The sequence below is a fragment of the Herpailurus yagouaroundi genome, unplaced genomic scaffold (assembly GCF_014898765.1).
Source record: "Herpailurus yagouaroundi ecotype Mexico unplaced genomic scaffold, PumYag 428, whole genome shotgun sequence".
Lineage (NCBI taxonomy): Eukaryota > Metazoa > Chordata > Mammalia > Carnivora > Felidae > Herpailurus > Herpailurus yagouaroundi.
Window position 1 is genome coordinate 4,999,600 of NW_024412645.1, and position 21,974 is coordinate 5,021,573.

At 53.0% G+C, this 21,974-nt stretch overlaps 1 protein-coding gene across 1 annotated transcript; it reads left to right on the top strand.

The window, feature by feature from the left end:
• Positions 1–314: 314 nt before the first annotated feature.
• Positions 315–18,029, top strand: TPST2 (tyrosylprotein sulfotransferase 2). The gene is made up of 6 exons (XM_040464101.1): positions 315–682; positions 4,251–5,156; positions 7,974–8,172; positions 12,692–12,742; positions 15,520–15,568; positions 17,513–18,029. The coding sequence occupies exons 1-5, from the start codon at positions 450–452 to the stop codon at positions 15,559–15,561; spliced, it is 1,431 nt and encodes a 476-aa protein (XP_040320035.1). The 5' UTR covers positions 315–449; the 3' UTR covers positions 15,562–15,568; positions 17,513–18,029.
• Positions 18,030–21,974: the final 3,945 nt, after the last annotated feature.

Sequence of the window (21,974 nt, forward strand, 5' to 3'; positions counted from 1 at the left end):
AGAGAATATTGGGATCATCACACTCTCCTCGTAGGGGGACTAAATGATACAAGGTCCTCACATAGTAGGCATTGGGTCAGTATTAGGTGACAGTGGCAGGATGCTGTCCTACTCTGAGGGCGCCTTATTTATCATAGGCTAGGTATGTGGTGCCCTTTTGGAGTTGGGCAGTGCACAGCCTGTTCAACTGTACCCAGCAGCCCCAGATGGTGATTAGTGATATAATGGTGGTAGTTGTTGCTTATCCTTATGTTTACTTTTCCTGAAGTCCAATGTCCTTGGGCCAAGAGGAAGGGAGAACCCTGGTTCGCAGACACCCGACAGCTCCCTAAGGCAGCAGCACCTGAACCCAGATTCTCAGCTCATACCTCTCTGCCTGAACAGTAAGCCAGTTCGTTCCCTGTAGGACCAGGCGAGTTCAGACTCCAGCTGTTACATCTTGGGCTCAGATGGCCTCCCCCTGCACTCCAACTTGCCCCCCCAGAAAACTTCCCCCCAAATCACCGCCGGATGCCCCTGGGGAGCCTGACACCCTCCTCTGCCCCTCTGAGGGGGCCGGGCCCCCTCCACAGCACCCACCCCTAACGCAGCATCTCCTTTGCCTCTGCAGGGGACAGCCGGCGAGCAGTCTCCGTGAGCGGCCACAAGGGCTAGAGCCCAGAGATGACAGTGCCCGGGGGAGGTAAGTGCCTCCAGAAGTCCCCCCGCCCCCGCCCCGCCCGAGCCCTAGAGCTACTCCACTCCCCCGACTTCCATTATGGGGCAGCCAGACTCCCCTGGCCGGTGTTCTCTCTGTTAGAAATGCAGCACTGGGTCCCAGCAGCATGTCGGGGACAGTCCTCTGCTATTTTTCATGTCTTAGAAAGACGATTCTCCTATAATAGGAGAAGGCCGGATCCCACAGCGGGCAGGGGATTTGGCTGGCATCGCTGAGCAGATTCGAGGCACGGCCAGAATCCAAAGCCCTCTGTGTCCCATCTGACTAGCGTTTCTGGTGCGCTTGCTCATCTCAGCACCTCGCACAGAGTCTCCCCGAATCTCAGAATAGCTCCCCGAGGAAGGGTAATTATTACCCTTCCCTTTCTCTGAGGGGAAAACAGAGGCTCAGACAGGTGAAGTCCCTTGTCTCGGTCACCAGCTGGCAAGCAGCAGAGGCAGGATTTGAACCCAGGGCTTTAAGAAGCCACGTCTGAGTCTCGTACCCGCCGTCCTCACTGCCAGGACGCTGGGACACTGCCCTTGGCGGGGTCCAGCGGGATAGTGGGGGGTAGAAGACTGGCCCGAATCCCTGGGCTGGGTGCTCTGGCCCCTGCAGAGTGGGGTCCTTGACCGTAGATGGCCAGGAAGTTGCCTTTGGTTTTGTGGGTCCCTGGCTGTCCTTTTTACCACATTGCCCTACTTTTTCTTTTCAAGGCACCCCTTAGGCTTTGCTGTCTCCTGCTTAGGCCTGACCTGTCTGCTTTGAGCTGTTTTCTTCTGGCGACAGAGAGGGGCCTGTCACTGTGTCCTGTCTGAGGACAGGGAACAGCTTGCCTCAGCCTGGTCAGATGCAGGCCTGTCTCTGGCCACACGACCCTAGGCCAGTGGCTTCTCTCTGAGCTGCTGAGGGCGAGGCGTCCCTGCCCCAGGGGTGATGGAGGTGATCCCATTAAATGCTGCTAATGCATAGTAAAAGTTTTAGCTGAGTATGTGCGTCATAAACGTAAGAACCCAAAATTCGTGTGCTTTGGTTTAAACTGAACAGGAATGATCAATAGTAACCAAAACTGGTGTGTTGGTAACATTTTTCGTATTCTGTCCATTCTTCTAGTCCTTTCCCCCTGATATTTAGTATCCAAGTCACTTTCTGACCCCAAATATACACTAGAGAATACACACACACACACACACACACACACACACACACACACGGGCACAGACACTGTACTTACCCTTTCTGGAAACAGCTTCCCCAAAGCTTACCCCTTTTCTTCCTTTCTGTGCATCTCCCATCACCTTCTGGTCCATTCTCTCGTTGCCCACCAAGTGTCAGGAGGAAAGGGTGATTGCTCTAATTTAAACTAAAGTGTGATGGACTGGTCCGCAGGAGCACAGACACTGACATAATAACAGAATTCTAGTCTCAAGTCCAAGAGGAGAATTTCAGTGAGCACTTGAACAAGTTGATAGGTCCTGGGAGGGATTTCCAAGTGGCTTTCTGTCCTGCCCAGCCTGCCTTCTCCCTGAAAGGAGCCCTGGCATTAGATTTCCCCATCCCCGACCCTGAATTCAGGGCACCAGTGAACCCCCGCCATTGTCAGCAGCATATGATAAGCACAGCTTCCTGGGGAGAGGGTCCCCAGCTATTTCCTGATGTCCACGGCGGCCAGTGACCCCAGGCTGAGATTCATCTTTGCTTTCTTAGTTGCTTCTAGAATCCTCTCAGCGTTTGAGGTCAGCGCACCCCACCCCTCTTTGCAGCTGAGGAAACTGTGGTTTAGATGGGGGAAGTGACTCTCCCAAAGCCACACAGCCAGGAAATGCTGAAGCTCTCGACAGCTTGGACCCCGGGGCCGAGATCGTGCATTCCCTCCGTTCTGATATTTACGTCCCGCTTGCTGCAGCCCGTGGTGGGGATGCAGGCTGGGTCGGTCCTTTGGTGGTTCCGGCTGAAGCTCGCATCCATCAAGGAACCTGCCTGTGGCCTTTGCACTGGGCATTCCCTTTGCCAGAACACCCTCCTCTCTCTTTCCTACCTGGCTGTTTGAAAACCACCTGTGCACTGTTCGGAACGTGGCTCTGGGGCTGCCTCCTACAGGAAGTCTTCCCTCGCCTCCTCGGGTAGAAGCTGTCACCCCCTCCTCCCAGGTGTGGGGCCACCCTCTCCCACCTGGGGATCTTTGCATTCTCTGTTCCCTCGGCCTGGATCAGTCCTCCATGCATCGTCACATGGCCAGCTTCATCCAGGACTCCGCTTGGATGCCACCTTCCCCGAGGGGCCCTCCCTGCCCTCCCTCCTCCTTCCCCTCCTCGATCCCTCTTACAGGGGAAGCCCTTTTCACTGGGTGCCAATAGCTTGTGTGCTATCGCTCCCCCGCCCAGCTGTCTTACCCACTTTCCTGTCCCCAGCACTGAGCACGGTGCCCGGCACCTTTTTTTGTACTTAATACCCATTCACCGAATGAAGACTGAGGGAGTGAGTAGTGATTCCAAAAGAAGCCCAGAACAGGACAGCATATTCCACACCATCTCCTGAAAAGCATCTCTCACCAAGGCGGTGTGGTCCTTCAGAGCAGGCATTAGAGCTGGCTGGCCCGGGCCAGAATGTTCTACTCCAGCCTGGCTGCTCCCCAGCTGGGCACCTGTGATCAGCCTCTCCATTTCTTGGTTTCCTTCTGTTTTTTCTTATTTTAAGGGGGCGGGGAACACAAGGGAGCAAGGGGCAGAGAGAGAGAAGGGCGGGGGGGGGGGGGAGAGAGAGAATCCCCTGAGGGGCAGAGAGAAGGAGAGAGAGAGAGAGAAGCGGGGCTCACCCAAAGTGGGGCTCAAGCTTACCCAAAGCGGGGCGTCTGTTCACCCGAAGCAGGGCTCAAGCTTACCTGATGTGGGACTCGAACTCACGAACTGTGAGATCGTGAACTGAGCTGAGGTCAGATGCTAAGGCACCCAGGTGCCCTCGGTTTCCTTCTGTTTCTACGGCCGTCATGTCACAGCACTTGGAACCTTGTCCTGCTCATTCAACCAAGGCACATCCCCCAAATACTTACGAAGCACCTGCTAGGCACCAGGCTCTGTGCTAGACTCTGGAGAGCCCGCCGTGAACAGGACACACAGAAACCTTGTCCTTGCAAAGTGGGCGTGCTGCTGAATTCGGACATCCCAGGGCATTATTATTTTCCATACTTTAGTCGTCAATTGAAAAATAATTCTTACGGGGCACCTGGGCAGCTCAGTCGGTTAAGCATCCACCTTCTGCTCAGGTCATGATCTCGCGGTCCGTGAGTTCGAGCCCCGCGTCGGGCTCTGCGCTGACGGCTCAGAGCCCGGAGCCTGTGTCAGATTCTGTGTCTCCCTCTCTCTCCGCCCCTCCCCCACCCGCCCTCTGTCTCTCTCTCTCTCTCTCTCTCTCAAAAATACACGTTAAAAAAAATTTTTTTTTAATAATTGTTATTCTCCCTCTGTCGGATGAGGAATACGATCGCAGCGTGTTTGGCTAGGGCCGGCAGCCCCCCCGAGGCCTGCCTGACTCCTGCCTCCCTCTCTCTCCCCAGATGCGAGTCCCGCCCGCCCTCCGCTGACCTGGCGCTAAGGCCCACCCGCCACCCCGGGCCCAGCATGCGCCTGTCGGTGCGGAGGGCGCTGCTGGCGGCCAGCTGCGCCCTGGCCCTGGTGCTGGCGGTCCAGGTGGGGCAGCAGGTGCTGGAGTGCCGCGCGGTGCTGGGGGGCCCGCGGGGGCCCCGGCGGGCCATGCGGCCGGAGCAGGAGGACCTGGTGATGGTGGGCGCGGACCGCGTGGAGTACCGCTACGGCAAGGCCATGCCGCTCATCTTCGTGGGCGGCGTGCCCCGCAGCGGCACCACGCTGATGCGCGCCATGCTGGACGCCCACCCCGAGGTGCGCTGCGGCGAGGAGACGCGCATCATCCCCCGCGTGCTGGCCATGCGCCAGGCCTGGTCCAAGTCGGGCCGCGAGAAGCTGCGGCTGGACGAGGCGGGCGTGACGGACGAGGTGCTGGACGCCGCCATGCAGGCCTTCATCCTGGAGGTGATCGCCAAGCACGGGGAGCCGGCGCGCGTGCTGTGCAACAAGGACCCCTTCACGCTCAAGTCCTCCGTCTACCTGTCGCGCCTGTTCCCCAACTCCAAGTTCCTGCTGATGGTGCGCGACGGCCGCGCGTCGGTGCACTCCATGATCACGCGCAAGGTCACGATCGCCGGCTTCGACCTCAGCAGCTACCGCGACTGCCTCACCAAGTGGAACAAGGCCATCGAGGTGATGTACGCCCAGTGCATGGAGGTGGGCAAGGACAAGTGCCTGCCCGTGTACTACGAGCAGCTGGTGCTGCACCCCAGGCGCTCCCTCAAGCTCATCCTGGACTTCCTGGGCATTGCCTGGAGCGACGCTGTTTTGCACCACGAGGACCTCATTGGCAAGCCGGGCGGCGTGTCCCTGTCCAAGTGAGTGGAGCCCTCGCCCTGCGCCCACGGCCCCCTGGCCCGAGTCAGAGGCAATGGGTGGGCAGAGTGCCGCTGTCTCTCTGAGCCTCAGCTTCAGCACCCGCAGAAGCGGGGCACTCACTCTTGCCCTGTTTCTGAGCCAACCAGCAGATGCGAATGTGCTTTGCAGTAAGTCGTAGCGGGCGAAGGTTACATTCAGAACATGGATCTGGAACCAGGTTGTCTGGGTTCCGATCCCGGCTCAGCCACTGCCTGACTGTGTGCCGCTGAATGAGTGACACAGCCTCTCTGTGCCCCCCATTTCCTTACCTGTAGCGCAGGGATCTAATCGAGCAGCCTTCTAGCTACCTGGGAGCATCAAATAGGTCAAGACACGTTAGGTGCGATTATTTCTATTATTATTGTCACCATGGTAGCATAGAGACCGCTTTTATCGGCCCGCTCATTATCCTCACCCTCATGACCACGTAATGCGTGCCTGAGGTGTAGTAAGCACTGAGTTAAGCCCCCAACACACGTTATTCCTTTAATTCCCAACCTGAGGACAGGAGAACAGCTCTTATACCCATTTGACAGGCGGAGAATCTGAGTCGCAGCGAGACGTTACCTGAGGCCACACAGCTGGCAAAGGGTAGTGCCAGGATTTGAACCCAGGCCTGCTGGACTCCAGGGTGTGTGCTCGCAAGCTGTCCACACCCCTCCTCCTTCTCCCCTTCTGTCCCTTCCTCTCCGCCTTCCTCCTTTGGGGAGGCCGTCCCTCTCCTGAGACCCAGAGCGCTTGAACAACGCAGGATCGGAGGGTGCCGTCTGTCTGTCTCCATCCCGATCTGGCCCAAGCATCCCTGAGAGGCCAGTGAGAGAGCAGTCCTTCCCGGGACAGCGCCACCTCCTTTCCTTCATGGCTGGGCCCTGTCAGACCCCATCCCCAAGAGCTCTTGAGCCCCGAGCAGAGCTGGGGACGTACAGCAACTCTCCCGGCAGTGACGTGCCCACGTGCCCAGTACCCCAGCCAGTCAGTGCTGGGGCTGGGATCTTTGTAAATTAGCCAAAAAATCAGATAACTTAAGGAATATATCTTTACTGTCGGAGATTGAGACGATTCCCCCAGGGTAAGGAACAAGAACCCAAAATCCCACTTTCCAGATTTTGATCTGTGACCTACTGGTCCTTTGTCAGGGGCTGTTGATAAAACCGGAGTCCTCCTGAAACAGGAACATGTTTCCCTGTAACCTTTCTTCGCTTTGTGTATGGGACCACCTGTCCGCCGGGCCCCAGCATGCCACAGTGACGTCATTTTGGACGGCTGTGTAATATTCCACCCCGTAGAGCACAGCATTCTGTCTCACGCCTCATATTTTGGAACACATTGGTTCTTTTTTTTTTTTTTATGTTTATTTATTTTTGAGAGAAAGAGAGCACAAGCAGGGGAGGAGGGGCAGATGGAGACAGGATTTCAAGCAGGCTCCGTGCCGACAGCAGCGAGCCCCGATGCAGGGGCTCCCACGAACCGTGAGATCGTGACCTGAGCCGAAGTCGGATACTTAACCGACCGAACCACTCAGGCGCCCCGGGACATGTTGGTTCTTTACTCAGATCAAGCATGTGTCCCATTCATGTTGTGGGATGCACCTGTGTCCCTTCTGTCTCATAAAATCCTGGAGGTCCGCACACTCCAAACCCTTGCTCTTACCGCCCGGTCCCCACCCCCCCCCCCCCCAGCCTCCCCGCTCTCCTCACTCCTGGTCCCACCTTCCTTTTGCCACATCTTTTTGGGTTTTGGTCTTCTTCCCAATTTCTCTCTTCATTGGGATGGAAGCACCTGGAGACAGGGCCTGGATCCTGGGAGTGCCCCACCCTCCGCCGTACAAGGCCCTCGGACAGTGACCGGTAGGGTCCTTGTGATTCAGACAGTGCGAGAAGCCCGTCCTAGGGGTGAGCGAGGACGCACGTCCCAGGTGGTGGTGGTTCCACGGTGACCGCAGAAGTGACAGCAACCTAAGTGGCCACCGTTAGGGGCTGGAAAAATACGCTCTGGAGGGATGCCACACAGCTGGAGAAATGGAGGAGGTGTCGGGTGCGAAACGAAGTTATCAGCTGATACAGACAGCGTATATTTGCTGTTTTAAAATTGCAGACCAACCATAGGTATTCCGTGGATGTGTGTGTGTGTGTGTGTGAGAGAGAGAGAGAGAGAGAGAGAGAGCGAGCTAGTGCTTACTGAGACCCTACAGCGTGCCATCGCCTCGTCTGTCATTAACTCATTTACTCCCCAGGACAGCCCAGTGAGGTGGGCACGATCATTATTCCCATCGGTAGATGAGGACACGGAGGCTCAGAGAGGTGAAGTAACCCCCCCCCAAAGCCACGCAGCCAGTGTCGGTACAGCTGGGGTTTGAACCCGGGCGGCCCGGCCCCCGAGTCTGCCCTTGGCCACTCTCCCATTGAGAGCACAGAAGACAGTATTGAGTGGGTGGACCCCCAAATGCTAAGATTGGGTTTCGGTAGGGAGCTGATAGGCTGGGAGGGGGCGGTCCGTGTTTTATAATTATTTCTCCAGAACGAAATACCCATCTTAGTCACAGAAATAAAACGTTATTTTTAAAAAGTTGGAGACATCAAGGGAGCAGGATTTTAAGTGCTCACCGCCTTCCACTGTCTTCCAGTTTCCAGTTTCTGGCCACAGAGGCTCTTATCGTACAGAGGAGGGCTGAGGAGGGCAAGTGACTTGCCCGCAGCCTCACAGCCGAGGCAGGCACAGGTGACCCGGGTGCCATCTGGGTCTTCCTGTGCCCCCTGCGGCCTGTTTTTTCTCCCCAGGATCGAGCGATCCACAGACCAGGTCATCAAGCCCGTGAACCTTGAAGCGCTCTCCAAGTGGACCGGCCACATCCCTGGGGACGTGGTGAGGGACATGGCCCAGATCGCCCCCATGCTGGCACGGCTCGGCTATGACCCCTACGCAAACCCACCCAACTACGGCAACCCCGACCCCATCGTGGTCAACAACACCCACCGGGTGAGTGCGTGTGCTCACGCGGAGACGTGCTCCCGGCCTGGAGCGGGGGTGGTTGTATGTGTATGACGGCCGTTTTTGCTTGGGCCACAGGGAAGCTCAAATCCAACTGCTAGCCTTTCTACCAGCAGGTCCATGTGTCCTAATTTCATCCTATTTCTCTGTTCTCTTTTACCCTCTCTCCCCCCATTTCCCTGGCTATTTGTCTGTTTAGAAAGTACTTCAAGTCTTTGTTGAGGCTGAATAGAAATAAACTCTTGGTCACTTTATTGCCCCCTTAAATTTTTTTTTTAATGTTTTTATTTATTTTTGAGACAGAGAGAGAGCATGAGAGGGGGAAGGACAGAGAGAGAGGGAGGCACAGAATCCGAAGCAGGCTCCAGGCTCCGAGCCGTCAGCACAGAGCCCGACGCGGGGCTCGAACTCACGGACTGTGAGATCATGACCTGAGCTGAAGTCGGATGCTTAACTGACTGAGCCACCCAGGCGCCCCTGCCCCCTTAAATTTTAATGTTGATTTCTCAGACAGATGGGAGCTTGGGGCAGTTGGAATTACTCTTTAAGCTCTCCTTGGTTAAGGTGGTCAAGGGAAATGACTTTACTAGATGTTTCTGAACCATTAAAGTCAGGTAATCCTGGGGAAAGGAACAGTTAGCAAGTCCGTCCTTGACTGTCACAGCTTCTAGTTTACTTTGGGTGCTGTATGCTGACTTCCTTGGAGGCACGAAGTTAGGGACAGTATTTGAGCATGGGGCCCGTGCCTGGGGACACGTGAGCTCCTAGTTCCTACGCCAGTAAGACCTGGAGTCTTTTTAAAAATTTTTTTTTTTTAATGTTTACTAACTTTTGAGACAGAGCACGAGCAGAGCAGGGGAGGGGCAGAGAGAGAGGGAGACAGAATCTGAAGCAGGCTCCAGCCTCTGAGCCGTTAGCACAGAGCCCGACGTGGGGCTCGGACTCACGCTCTGGGCTGATGGCTTGGAGCCTGGAGCCTGTTTCCGATTCTGTGTCTCCCTCTCTCTCTGCCCCTCCCCCGTTCATGCTCTGTCTCTCTCTGTCCCAAAAATAAATAAAAACGTTGAAAAAAAAATTTTTTTTTAATTTTTTTTTTTTAAATGTTTACTAACTTTTGAGACAGAGCACAAGCAGAGCAGGGGAGGGGCAGAGAGAGAGGGAGACAGAATCCGAAGCAGGCTCCAGCCTCTGAGCCGTAAGCACAGAGCCCGACGCGGGGCTCGAACCCACGAACCGAGAGTTCATGACCCGAGCCGAGGTCAGACGCTCAAGTGACTGAGCCCCCCAGGCGCCCAAGAGTCTTAATTCCAGCTACGCTCAGCATTTCCAAACACGTGCTGAATAGAAAACAAAACAAAAAATATCTTTAAGTTTATTTCTTTATTTTGAAAGAGAGAACCAGAGAGGGGGACAGAGGATCTGAGGCGGGGCTCTGTGCTGAGAGCAGCGAGCCCGACGCGGGGCTCGAACTCTCAAACTGCAAGGTCATGACCTGAGCCGTAGGCAGACGCTTAACCGACTGAGTCACCCAGGGGCCCCTGACATGCTGATTTTAGGAAGTGAACAGTTCTTGTGTTGAACGGCAAAGGGAGAAAGTCCCATTTCTCCCTCTTCCCCTTTAATTGTTCAGTGCCCGGAGGAGAAAGACCCCATTTGGTGCTAACAAGGCTTTCACACCTCTCTGACACATGTAGGCTCTGCCCTCGGGGAAGCGGGAAGGGTAGCGGGTCTCAGCACTTCCTCCCCCCCCTTGACACCTATTGATTTTGCAAACATCTCTTTGTGGAAATACCCAGAGGTCCACTTCCATGATGCTCAGACTGCATCTGACAGTGTGACTATTCACAACCTCCAAATGGTCCATTTTTTTTTCCATTATTTTTATTCTAAGCCTTTGCTATTTATTATTCTTATGCTTTCATAAAGTACTCTTTAAGCTGTACTTAATGTGTTTCATACACTTTTCTGTACCTAGGCTATCTTATTGTATAATGTATTGCATATATTTTCATATGATGAGAAAACAATTAGATTAAAAAGAAGAAATGGCAGCTGGGAGCGTGATCTTGAACTCCAGCACCCAGGGTGCTTCTCAGGGGCAGTAGCTGGACCAGGATGAGGACCACATTGACAGAGGGCTCTCCTGACTCTGTGTTCTTAGCCAGGGGCCCCATGGAAACTTCTCTGAAGCCTCTTTAAAGGGTGAAGGCCCCTGGGGCGCCTGGGTGGCTCAGTTAAGCATCTGACTTCGACTGGCGGTCGTGATCTCGTGGTTTGTGGGTTCGGGCCTGGAGTCGGGCTCTGTTCTGACAGCTCGGAGCCTGGAGCCTGCTTCAGATTCCGTGTCTCCCTCTCTCTCTGCCCCTCCCCCCACCTCTCTCTCTCTCAAAAATAAGCAAACATCAAAAAAAAAACATTAGGGGCGCCTGGGTGGCGCAGTCGGTTAAGCATCCGACTTCAGCCAGGTCACGATCTCGCGGTCCGTGAGTTCGAGCCCCGTGTCAGGCTCTGGGCTGATGGCTCGGAGCCTGGAGCCTGTTTCCGATTCTGTGTCTCCTTCTCTCTCTGCCCCTCCCCCGTTCATGCTCTGTCTCTCTCTGTCCCAAAAATAAATAAATGTTGAAAAAAAAAATAAATTAAAATAAATAAATAAATAAATAAATAAACATTAAAAGGCGAAGGCCCCTGATTTGTTCCAGAATGCAGGTCGGAAGCTCCCAGAATAAGGCCTGACCTTGTGTATCTTCTAAAAAATTCTGAAGAGGAAGACCAACTCTTTGAAGCTCTGTTGTTTGTTTGTTTAAAACGGAAGCTGCTCCTGGTTTTCTTCCAAAGAGGTTTCTTCCCAGGGGTTGCCAGACGCTTGTTTAATCTTCCTGGTAGTTTTGCTGTCACTGCAAAGATACGTTCCCTCACTGAAAACTGTGTGTGTGTGTGTGTGTGTGTGTGTGTGTGTGTGTGTATTTCTATGCGGACACTGTGTGTTCCTGTAACAGATCCTGGGGTGCAGGACACTTGGGCACTGGAAGGACCCCAGTGCTAATGAAATTGTCTCTGCCTCCACTGTCCATTACAGCCTCTAGCCGTTAACCTTGTGTGGCCACTGAAATGTGCCTAGTGAAATCTGGTCCAAATTGAGGGTTGCTGTTAAGTGTTAACCATGTATCTGATTTTGAAGTCCAGGTACGGAGAACAGTATGTGAAGTTTGTCATTAATCATTTTTATATTACTTGTCGAAGAGTGAATATTTTAGATATATCAGGTTAAATGAAAGATCTAACGAAAATTAGTTCACTTGATTTTACTTTTTTTTTTTTTTTTTGGTCACTTTGTTTTTTTAATATATATTTTTTTAAGGTTTACTTATTTTTGAGAGAGAGAGACAGAGTGCGAGTATGGGAGGGGCCGAGAGAGAGGGAGACACAGAATCTGAAGCAGGCTCCAGGCTGTGAGCTGTCAGCACAGAGCCCTATGTGGGGCTCGAACTCATAGGCCATAAGATCATGACCTGAGCCTAAGTTGGCTGCTAACTGACTGAGCCACCCAGGCACCCCTTGGTCACTTTGTTTTTAATGTGACTACTAAAAAATTAGAAGTACATAGTTGGTTCATCCTATATTCTATTGGTCGATACTGGTCTATATGATGGCTTATATATGGAGAAGTTATGGAAAGGCCTAGAATTTTCTTTGCCCTGTGTGCTGTGCCTGGAACACTCTTCCTTCAGAGCTCGGCTTGGCTGGTTTTCTTTGTCATTGAAGGCTCAGCTTAAAGGTCACTTGTTCTGAGAAGTCCTTTGTGACCATCTGCACAAAAGAAGCCCCTTGGTCACTCCTGATCACATCCCTTTGTCTTATTTTTTTTTTACTGTACTTCTCATGGTTTGATGTGTTCTTGTTTATTTGTGTTTTTTACTTATGGATCATCTAGCTCCTCCTCTAGAATGGTGGCTGCAGGAGAAAAGGAATTTTAATTGTCTGGTTAATTTTGTACCTCCAGAGCTTAGAATGATGCTTAGAAATAAGAGGAGGTCAATAAATGTTTGTTGGATGGATGGATGGATGGATGGATGGATGGATGGATGGCTAGCTGGGAAGGAGGATGGATAGGTGGATGGGTGGATGGGTGGGTGGATGGATGAATGGATGGATGATGAATGGGTAGATGAGTGGCTTGATGGGTGGATGGATAGGAGAGTGGGTGGATGGGTAGATGGGTGGGTGCAAGGGTAGGTAGATGGGAGGGTGGATGGGTGGATGGATGGATGGATGGATGAAAAGATAGGTGGATGGATGGGAAAATGGATGGATCGGTGGATGGGTGGGTGGATAGGTAGATGGATGAGTGGATAGATGGGTGGGTAGGAGGATGAATGTATATGGATGGATGTGTAGATGGATAAATAGGTGGGTGGATAAATGAGTAGATGGGAAGGTGGTGGTAACAGACTGAATTTTATTTTTGATAATTTCTATGATAGTGATACTTTGTTTCTCTCTTTCCTAGGTCTTGAAAGGGGACTATAAAACACCAGCCAATCTGAAAGGATATTTTCAGGTTAGAAACCCCAAGGGGAATTCTGAAATCTGTTTATTGGGCTGTCCCACCAGCTTGCGGATGCCCTCGGACACTTTGCTTCTCTAATCTGCTGATCATTTCCTCGTCAGAAAATTTGGCGTGGGGAGCCCGGCCAGGGGCCCTCCAAGTATCTGATCCAGCTAGGGTCAAATCTCAACAGCCCTTCTGCGTGAGCCCCTGGTGGGGACTTTCTGTCCAGCCCTCTGTCTCTAGCCTTAAATTCAGTTTTATTTAAAGTGGCAGTTCCCACATGTGACCCAGCCCAGAATTTTCATCAGTCAGCCAAAAAATGAGACCCGTAAGGCTTACGTGGTGTGGGCGTCCCCGCGAATGTAGACGTACAGACATCCCTGCATCCTCACGCACATCTCCATGGCCCTGCCTCCCACACATCCTGGGCATGTCTGAGGGGCACAGTCCATGGATCATGTTGGGAAGGACCGCCCCCTTCATGGATGCGATAGCTCCCATTTAAATGAAGTGGTGATACCAAGCTTAGTACTCTTAGTCTGTGTGTGTTTAATTTGGGAGAGAGAGAGCAGGCCACCCCATGCCGATCCCCAGTTTGATAATCAAAATCACAGATGCTCATTGTCCGGGGTCCCGGGCTTTTGCACACATCTCAGTTCTTCGGGGAGGGCTCCATGCTCCCTTTCTGGGAGTCAGAGACCCCATCGTCTTGCCGCTGTGAACAAATATTGCCAAGATTAGTCAGCGGTGATTTAGCGCTTGGTTTAACCAAAAAGATGATGTAACGAGCAGCAAACACAAGCCTGGGTGAGGGGAATTAGTCACCGTCCGTCCGGAACGCCCTTCAGTTTTGCGGATTATCCTTTCTCGGCCCACCTGACTATTTATCTTCTATTCCGTGCGATTCCGTTGCATGGGCTGCTTGGTTTCGTGTTCTTCGTGTTTTCCCATCTTTTGGGTTTTCCGTCTACTGCCCTTCCCGATGGTTTCATAGTATTCTCTGGAACGCATTATGGGCCACCAATTAACTGTTGCCCTAAGGTCCTGTCCAGTTTCTGCAGAAATGGCGGCGCGTGCCCATCATCCTGATTTTGCCTCCCTCCTGCTGGGGGGTGGGGGGCTCTCTTGGGCCATTCCCTTAGAATCCATTGTCACGGAATGTCATAGGTGGGTGCAAGGGTCCAGTTCTTTGGAAGACTCTCGAAGCATCAGGCTAAATTGTTTCACAAAAACGTTGGACCGTACCCGAACGTGTGGCCACACTCGAGATGTCCAGCTGGCTGGCCTGGGACTGTTTTCGTGCTCGCTTAGGAGCAAAATGTGAAAGCACGGCACGTGCCCTGTCATCGTGAACCTTGCCACCCAGGAGAGCTGCCCTGCAGACCACATCCGACCCCTGCTTCCCTCCCCCCATCTCCCTCCCTGGCCTCTAGAGTGCGCATGAGTTCATTCAGGGCATCACATAAATTGGATTCAGTCTTAACCGTTAGGTAAAGGGTGGCTCAACCGTTAGGTAAATGGTGGCACAAAAAAAAAGTCTTCCGGGTCCTCTATGGCCCTCTAAAATGATGATCCTGAACCCCAAAAGATGGAAGAATAGTAAGCAAGCAAACCAAAGCAGCTCGCACGTTGCCATTGCTGCGAATACGAAAAGGGATATTCACTCGCTAGGCACCCAACACCCTCCCTGTTCGTCCTGGCTGTTCCCTCTGCCAGGGATTGCTGTTCCAGCCAGATCTTTGTGTGCCTGGCCTCACTTACATCTTTTAGATCTCGGCTTAGGGGGCGTTTTCCAACCCCAACAACCAGTTTCGGATTCTCCAGACAGGCACCAAAGTGGGCGTTAAATTCAGTTCGGTTTGCACAGGGACACCCCCGCGGTTAGTGGCAGACCCCGCAGGTTCAGGGCTCGGCCCCAGGAGACCGCGCCCACTTCAGACGCCAGCCACAGCGGGGTTCCCAGGCTACCCACATTTCCGCGCAGCCACCTACCATTTGGGGGTCCCCATGACCCCCTCCTCAGATTTGGGAATTTGCTAGAACAACTCACAGGGCTGAGGAAAGCACTTTACTTCCTAGATTACTGGTTTATTATAAAGGATGCGACTCAGGAACAACCACGGAAGAGCTACCCCGGGCAGGGTGCAGGTAAGAGGTACAGCACTCCCACGCCCTCTTTGGGCTGTGTTCAGCAATCTGGAAGCTTCCTGAAGCTGTTATTTAGGGGTTTTATGGGGCTTTCGTGAAGCAGGGATGATTGATTAAATCACTGGTTATTAACTCACCCTCCAGCCCCTCTCCCCTCCCCAGAGTCATGCCTCCGTCCTTCTAGCCACCAGCCTGCATCCTGAGGCCAGAGGCCAGTCACCTCATTAGCATACAAGACAGGCTTGTTCTCACTAGGGAGAGTCTAGGGTTTTCCGAGCTGTGTGCCAGGAACCCAGGACACAGAGCACATATTTGTTTTTCAAACAGCTTTGTAGTGGCCTTTCCTGACACCCTTTGGGAAGTAGCTCCAAAGCCACTCGTATCGGCCCACGAGTGGGTGGACGCGATGTTATCTTGCAGATGTATTTCTTAAGGCTCTCCCTGTAGTAGAGTGGGACCAGGTCGGTCACGTTCACGGCATCCCCAGCACCTGGCCCATCTGTAGTAGTGTGCAATAAATCCCCGATGAGGGAGAGTGTGCCTGCGTCAGTGAGGCTCAGGGCTGAACCTCAGGGCAGTGAGACCCTGGCCCCCCAGCCTGGCCGTGACCCCTTCCTCTGTGTGTTGTCTTCCTCCAGGTGAACCAGAACAGCACCTCCTCCCACTTAGGAAGTTCATGATTTCCAGGTAGGCCTGCAGACTTCCTGGGGGAGGGGGCTGGGGAGGAGGGGCTGCCCTTCCCAGCTCGGGAGCCCCTCCCTGAAAAGCTTGTCCTTCCAGAGCCTCCCTTGAGGGGGGGGAGTGTCCATCCAGGTGGACTGACCAGGGCCCTTGTGGGGGTTTCCATGGCGACGGGCCGGGAGAGCTATTTATAGAATCACAGACTAGTCACCCAGCTCTGGATCCCGTGGGGGCAGGGACCAGTGCCCAACCAACTAGGAAAAGGTTTGTCTGCCTTTGGGGAGGGGGGATGCCAGGGACCAATGTGATGGGGGGTGGGGTGGGGATTCCAGAACATTTTTGCACAGAACGCTGCCTGCTGATCCTGCTTCTATAAACAGTATCAGGTTGGCCCAGAGCAATTAATGTTCTAATAAAAGCTCCGAGCAAGTCTGGTCCAAGAATAACCCCCAGGGCATTGGACAGAGTGCTACTCCTGTGGGACTCATTTAACCCTCAGTATCCCTGGGAAGGCAGCGGACACAGCGGAGGAAACTAGAGCCCAGAGAGGGCTTTGACTTGCCCAAGGCCACAGAGTCACCAAACGGCAGAATCCCTCCCGAGGTCACCTTCTTCCAGAGTTCGCTTTGGGGGACCGATTTGGAGGGCATATCCATCCACCCGTATTTTGCGAAGGGGGGAGAGGCGCAGGTTCTGACCTTGGGAAGTCAAAGATTCGGGCACTCACTTCACATTGGACTTCTCACGGCCTCCGCTTCTGACGTCTGGAGAACGGGGGTTCACGCGGGTCCGCCCCGCGAGGGTGGCCGAGAGGTGAAGTGAGCCGGCCCAGGTGGGCGCGTGGGGAATCCAGGAAGCCTTGCCCCCTCGCTGTGCTTGTGGGCACTGGCGTTAAGCCAGTAAGTTCACTTCCCCTGCCTCTCGGGTGACCCCACAGAGAGGTCACAACCCACTTGTTCTCCGTTGCTCTAGACTATGAAGACGCTCCCTGCCTGGCGTCTGTGTTTTGGTCTCCCGATCTTATTTTTCATTTTTTAAAGTTTTTAAAATGTATTTATTTATTTTGAGAGAGAGAGAGACAATGGGGAGGAGCAGGCAGAGAGAGAGAGGGAGAGAGAGAGTCCCAAGCAGGCTCCACGCTGTCAGCACAGAGCCCGACACGGGGTTCCATCCCACGAACCGTGAGATCGTGACCTGAGCCCCAATCAAGAGTCGGACCACGAGGACTCCTTCTCCACGTTTCTCCCCAACCCCTTCCCCTCGTGCTCCTTCCGCAAAATTCATTCGTAGAATTTTGAACCTTCCTGTTGACAGAAGCCAGATATATTCCTCCCTTTGCTGTTTCAATGAGATACCACGTACAGGGTGGTTTTTTTTTTTTTAGCTCATCCCTGGTGAACAGTTGGCATTAAATGCTGATCCTTACCTCACCTCCAAAAATCCCAGTGGTGTTTTATCACGTCATTGCCACTGGTCTCTTCATAAGTAAAAAGAGATCTTTGAGGTCGGGTGGACCCAGGCTGAGATGTGGGTAAGAACCCAAGGAAAGCTTGCATTTATTTATTTATTTATTTTTGTTTGTTTGTTTGTTTGTTTTTGAGAGAAAGAGAGAGAACAAGCAGGTAAGGGGCAGAAGGAGAAGGGGACTTCTAGAAATCCAAAGTGGGCTCCACGCCCACGACAGCAGCGAGCCCGAGGTGGGGCTCGAACCGGCACACTGTGAGATCATGACCTCAACCGCTCAACCAGGCGCCCCCCGCCCCCGCCACCCGAGGGACGCTTTTCGATTTAAATTCTCTCTGGCCGTGGGGGGCGCGTAGAGGAAACTGCACCTGTTCGCGTGTGTGTGAACGTGGCGAGACCATCCCCTCCCCGATCACACGTACAAATACAAAAGGTCTGTCTCCGAATTCTTACTCCGCACCTAATGCCGTTGTATCCTCTGTCCAGATCTCTGCAGATTGCTGCCCAGAGGAGAAGACACCTTGCATTCGAGTGGAAATCGGACCTCTAATCCAAGCATATTGCTTGCTCTTAATCGCCAAAACAGGACTGCTAACGAGGAATGTATTTGCATATGTTTGCAAAAAAAGCCGAATCACCGAAAACTCAACCTGGAGATTCTCTACCTGTGGACACCCCCCCTCCCCCCCCCAGGGTGGAGAAGAAGGAAGAAGAGTGTGGGAAGTAGGCTGGCTTTTGAAACTTCGGTATTTTTTATCTTGCCCCTCAAGAACTTTTTTTAAAAGAAATGGATTTGCCATTTTTCTTAATTTGCAGGACTGCCTTGGCGGCTTTGTTGGCGGGGACAAGGCCCACACCTGTGCCTCTCTCCTATTGACTTACTTTTGAATTCAAAGAATCTATTTAAGAATTTAATATATGAGGTTTTCTTTGATTCCTCCTCAGTTCTTCTCAGATTGCAGAGGAAAAAAAAAATTATTTGAATAAAGTGACCAGGGACTCATTTGTCTGTGCCTTACTTTACAGAGCGAACAGATTTTTTTGTTTTTTGTATTTTGTTGTTTTTTTTTTTTCCCATTTCAGATTTTGGCAGGTGGATTGATGGCCGGCGAACAAGGTTCCCATCTTGGGGGCTCAGCAAGGCACAGCTGAGCTCCTGGGTTGGGTCCCCCGAGGCCACTCAGGATCGGTGATTTGCTAGAGGGACTCCCAGGTTAGCTGGGAGACCCACAGTCACACGGTTTTTTGTTTTTTTTTTTTAATTTTTTTTTTTTTAACGTTTATTTTTGAGACAGAGAGAGACAGAGCATGAATGGGGGAGGGTCAGAGAGAGGGAGACACAGAATCTGAAACAGGCTCCAGGCTCTGAGCCATCAGCACAGAGCCCGACGCGGGGCTTGAACTCACAGACCGCGAGATCATGACCTGAGCCGAAGTCAGCCGCTCAACCGACTGAGCCACCCAGGCGCCCCAGGGTTTTTTTTTTTTAACCATTTTTTTTCCCTTAATGTTTGTTTATTTTTGAGAGAGACAGAGACAGAATGCAAGCAGGGGGAGGGGCAGAGAGAGAGGGAGACACCGAACCCGAAGCAGGCTCCAGGCTCCGAGCTGTCGGCACGGAGCCCGACGTGGGGCTCGAACTCACGAATGGTGAGATCATGACCTGAGCCGAAGTCAGACGCTTAACCGACTGAGCCACCCAGGCGCCCCAGTCACAGCTGATTATGGCAAAAAGATGTGGATTAAAATCTGCAAAGGAAAAAAGTAGGCAGGACAGTCACAGAGAGACCAGGAGTGAGCTTCTAGTTACACTCACCCGATGGAGGCTTACGGACAGGGCTCAACTCTACCAGCCACGTGTGCACACGGTGTACTAAGTATGGCCGGCCAGGAAAGCTCGCCTGAGCCGTGGTGCGCAGTATTTTCACTGGGCATCAGCCGTAGGCATGGGGCACCCATCTGACTGACCTTAGTGACCCCGTCTCCAGCCCCTGCAGTTGTCAAATGATACAGCGTGCTCCCAGGCTCCCCCACAGATCCCACTGGGTCGTACCTGCTGTGGCCCAGAGTCCCTGCTAGGGAAAGACAACTTTTATTAGGATATTCCAAGGGCTGAGAGATAACCTCTCAAAAGCTGCTCGAGGGCCAGTCTTGTCTTCGGCACGTACAAGCCCGCTGAGTTAGGCCTTTGCTGCACGGCCTGCAGATGCTGAGGGACCGGCTGGGCCCAGAGCAGTTTCATACCTTATTAAGGGTGAAGGTATTCTATCCACACTCCCTTGCCTTCCAGGATTTGGGCAGGCAATGGCTCACAGTGGTTTGGAGCGTAGATTTTGGGGAGTCAGGCCCCCTTACTGGCCTGATGAGGTTTTGGGGGTGATAGTGGGGTTTGTGGGGTCCGGAGCCGACGGCCAAGAAAGAATTCTTGGAGACGTCTTTGGTGCAAGAAGGTGATTTTTATCGAAGCACGGGGACAGGACCCATGGGCAGGAAGAGCTGCCCCGGGACCCTGAGGAGAGACTGGTTATATACCATGGAGTTGGGGGGACCTTTCAGGGGAAGTTTCCAGAGAGATTTTCATGTGCACAGGATCCCGGAGGCCTAGCTATTGTCAAACTAAGGTGGTTTTCCCTCTAGCGAAGCTTTAGCAGTAAGACAGTAGGGAGCCTCAAATATGTGTCAGTGGGCTGCAGGTTGTAAGGAAATTTAGTTCTATCTGCTGTTGCCTTCTGCCTGTGTCCCCCACATCACTGGCTGTGTGGCTTCGGCCTTCCTTTCTTCACCTACAAAATGGGGAAGTCAAAACTTCATGGGCTTCTCAGGAGAGGCCGGTGGTGGTGGTGGTGGTTGTAGGCAGCGGTGGGGGGAGGGGGGCGGGTGGTGAGCCCGTAGCGCGAGGCAACTCTTACCTCTCCCGGTCTTGGAACCGTAGTCGAGGGACAGCCGATGGAGCTTTGAACCGGGGAAGCTCCCGGTCGCCGCCCCCCGGGTCGCGGGACACACCCAGCCTCGTTCATTGTCCCGTGCACCTGTCGGCTGCAAAACCAGCCGGCCCCACGCTCCGTGACTTACAGCGGCTTATTGTGAAATCTGACGGTCCCGGAAGTCAGCTGCAGTAGAGCTGGCTGCTTCTCGCCGTCGGGGGAGGGGGGGGGGCGGAGGGTACCGCTGTCGGCCGAAGGCTTCTTCGTTCACGTGTCTGGTGCGTGGGCCCCGGGGGGGCTGGAGCGTGGAGAGGCTTTTAGGGGCTTCTCTATCGTGTAGCCTGTCCACATGGCTGGCCTGGGCTTCCTCGCGGCATGGTGATCTCAGGACAGCCAGATCTCTCTCTTTCTTTTTCTCTTTCTTTCTCTTTCTTTCTCCCCCTCTCTTTCCTTCCTTCCTTCCTTCCTTCCTTCCTTCCTTCCTTCCTTCCTTTCCTTTCTCTCTCTCTCTCTCTCTTTCCTTCTTTCCTTTCTTTATCTCTCTTACTTTCCTTCCTTTCTTTCTTTTCTTTCTTTCTTTCTTTCTCTCTCTTTCCTTCTTTCCTTTCTTTATCTCTTTCTTTCTTTCCTTCCTTCCTTTCTTTTCTTTCTTTCTCTCTCTTTCTCTTTCTTTTCTATATTTCTTTCTCTTTCTTTCTTTCTTTCTAGAAACAGCATGATGGGGGAGGGGCAGAGGGAGAGAGAGAGTCCCAAGCAGGCCCTTGCACCATCAGCGCAGAGCCCCATGCGGGGCTCCAACTCACAAAACCATGAGATCATGGCCTGAGCTGAAAGCAAGAGTCAGACGCTTCACCAACTGAGCCACCCAGGCGCCCCAGGACACCCAGGCTTCTTACGTGGTGGCTGGCTTCCCCGACGTAGGTGTTGCAGAAAGAACAGCCAATCACTGCAGGGATGTGCAGCCCCAGGGTCACTTCCGCTCCGTTTGTCATAGTCGGAGGGTTGTCCCACCTTTCAAAGGAATAGAGAAATCCCTCCTCTTGGTGCTGGAGTGGCAAGGTCCCCACGCGGCGAGAGATACAATTGTGGCCTCTTGGGAAAATACAGCTGGCCACCATCCTCATCAAAACCAATGTATCAGCCTCACCTGCAGGGGCGTCAAAGAACAGACGAATTCATCAGATGGTGAAATTTCTCTTGGGCAAAATGTGATGTGGACAGAATGTTCCCCTTCTTCCATTAGGCTGCAGAAGAATGCCATATCTTTCCTTTACTGTTTAAATCCCAGTGATTCCACCCCCCCCCCCCAAAAGGCCTCGTCATTAAGAAACCCAGGCTTTTTGGTTTGCCCAGCTTCTGCCTTGGGAGCTTGGACGATTCTTCCCACTGATGGAGCTTCTCCACGCCTCCCCGAAACCCAAATCTGGGCCTGGAACCGGGAAGACATCTCTCGCTCCCCGCCCGCATTCTCTCTTCTAAAGGAGCACTTTTCAGGACAGTTAACAAAGAAAGCCCATTCCTTTGGGTGAAAGCCCTCTCAGTCCACCCCCCCCCCCCCCCCGCCAGGGGCTGGCTCTTGACCAAGCGCGCCCTACACCAACTTAAATCCGTCCACAAGTCCGCATTGTTCTGACGTGACCTCGTTTCCATTGTAACAGCTGGTGTTTTCCACGGGTTGCTGATGGACTGTTTTCTTTTGAAAGAACGATAAACTCTCATGAAGTTGCGTAGGTACCGACTACCGAGGGTCCTTCGGTGGCTTCTTGGCAGGGTCCCCCCCACCCCCCGATGTTGACATCTTGTACCGGTGGGAGGGTACTATCAAAACCAAGAAACGAACAGTCCTATGCAGTGCTGTGAACTAGACTGCAGACCACAGACCTTGTTCCACTTCTACCATTGTGTGTGTGTGTGTGTGTATTTTCAGAGTTTCATTTCCTTTCAGTGGCAGAACCTTCCATATGCTCCCCCCGCTCCACACACACACACACACACAATCATATGCAAAAGCTTAATCTAAGAAA

Bases quoted from the DNA above. Each gene is read 5' to 3' on its own strand.
- TPST2 (XM_040464101.1), top strand. From the start codon at position 450: ATGGCCTCCCCCTGCACTCCAACTTGCCCCCCCAGAAAACTTCCCCCC. The intron at 683-4,250 runs GTAAGTGCCTCC...CTCTCTCCCCAG, and splicing joins GATGACAGTGCCCGGGGGAG to ATGCGAGTCCCGCCCGCCCT. The intron at 8,173-12,691 runs GTGAGTGCGTGT...TCTCTTTCCTAG, and splicing joins TGGTCAACAACACCCACCGG to GTCTTGAAAGGGGACTATAA.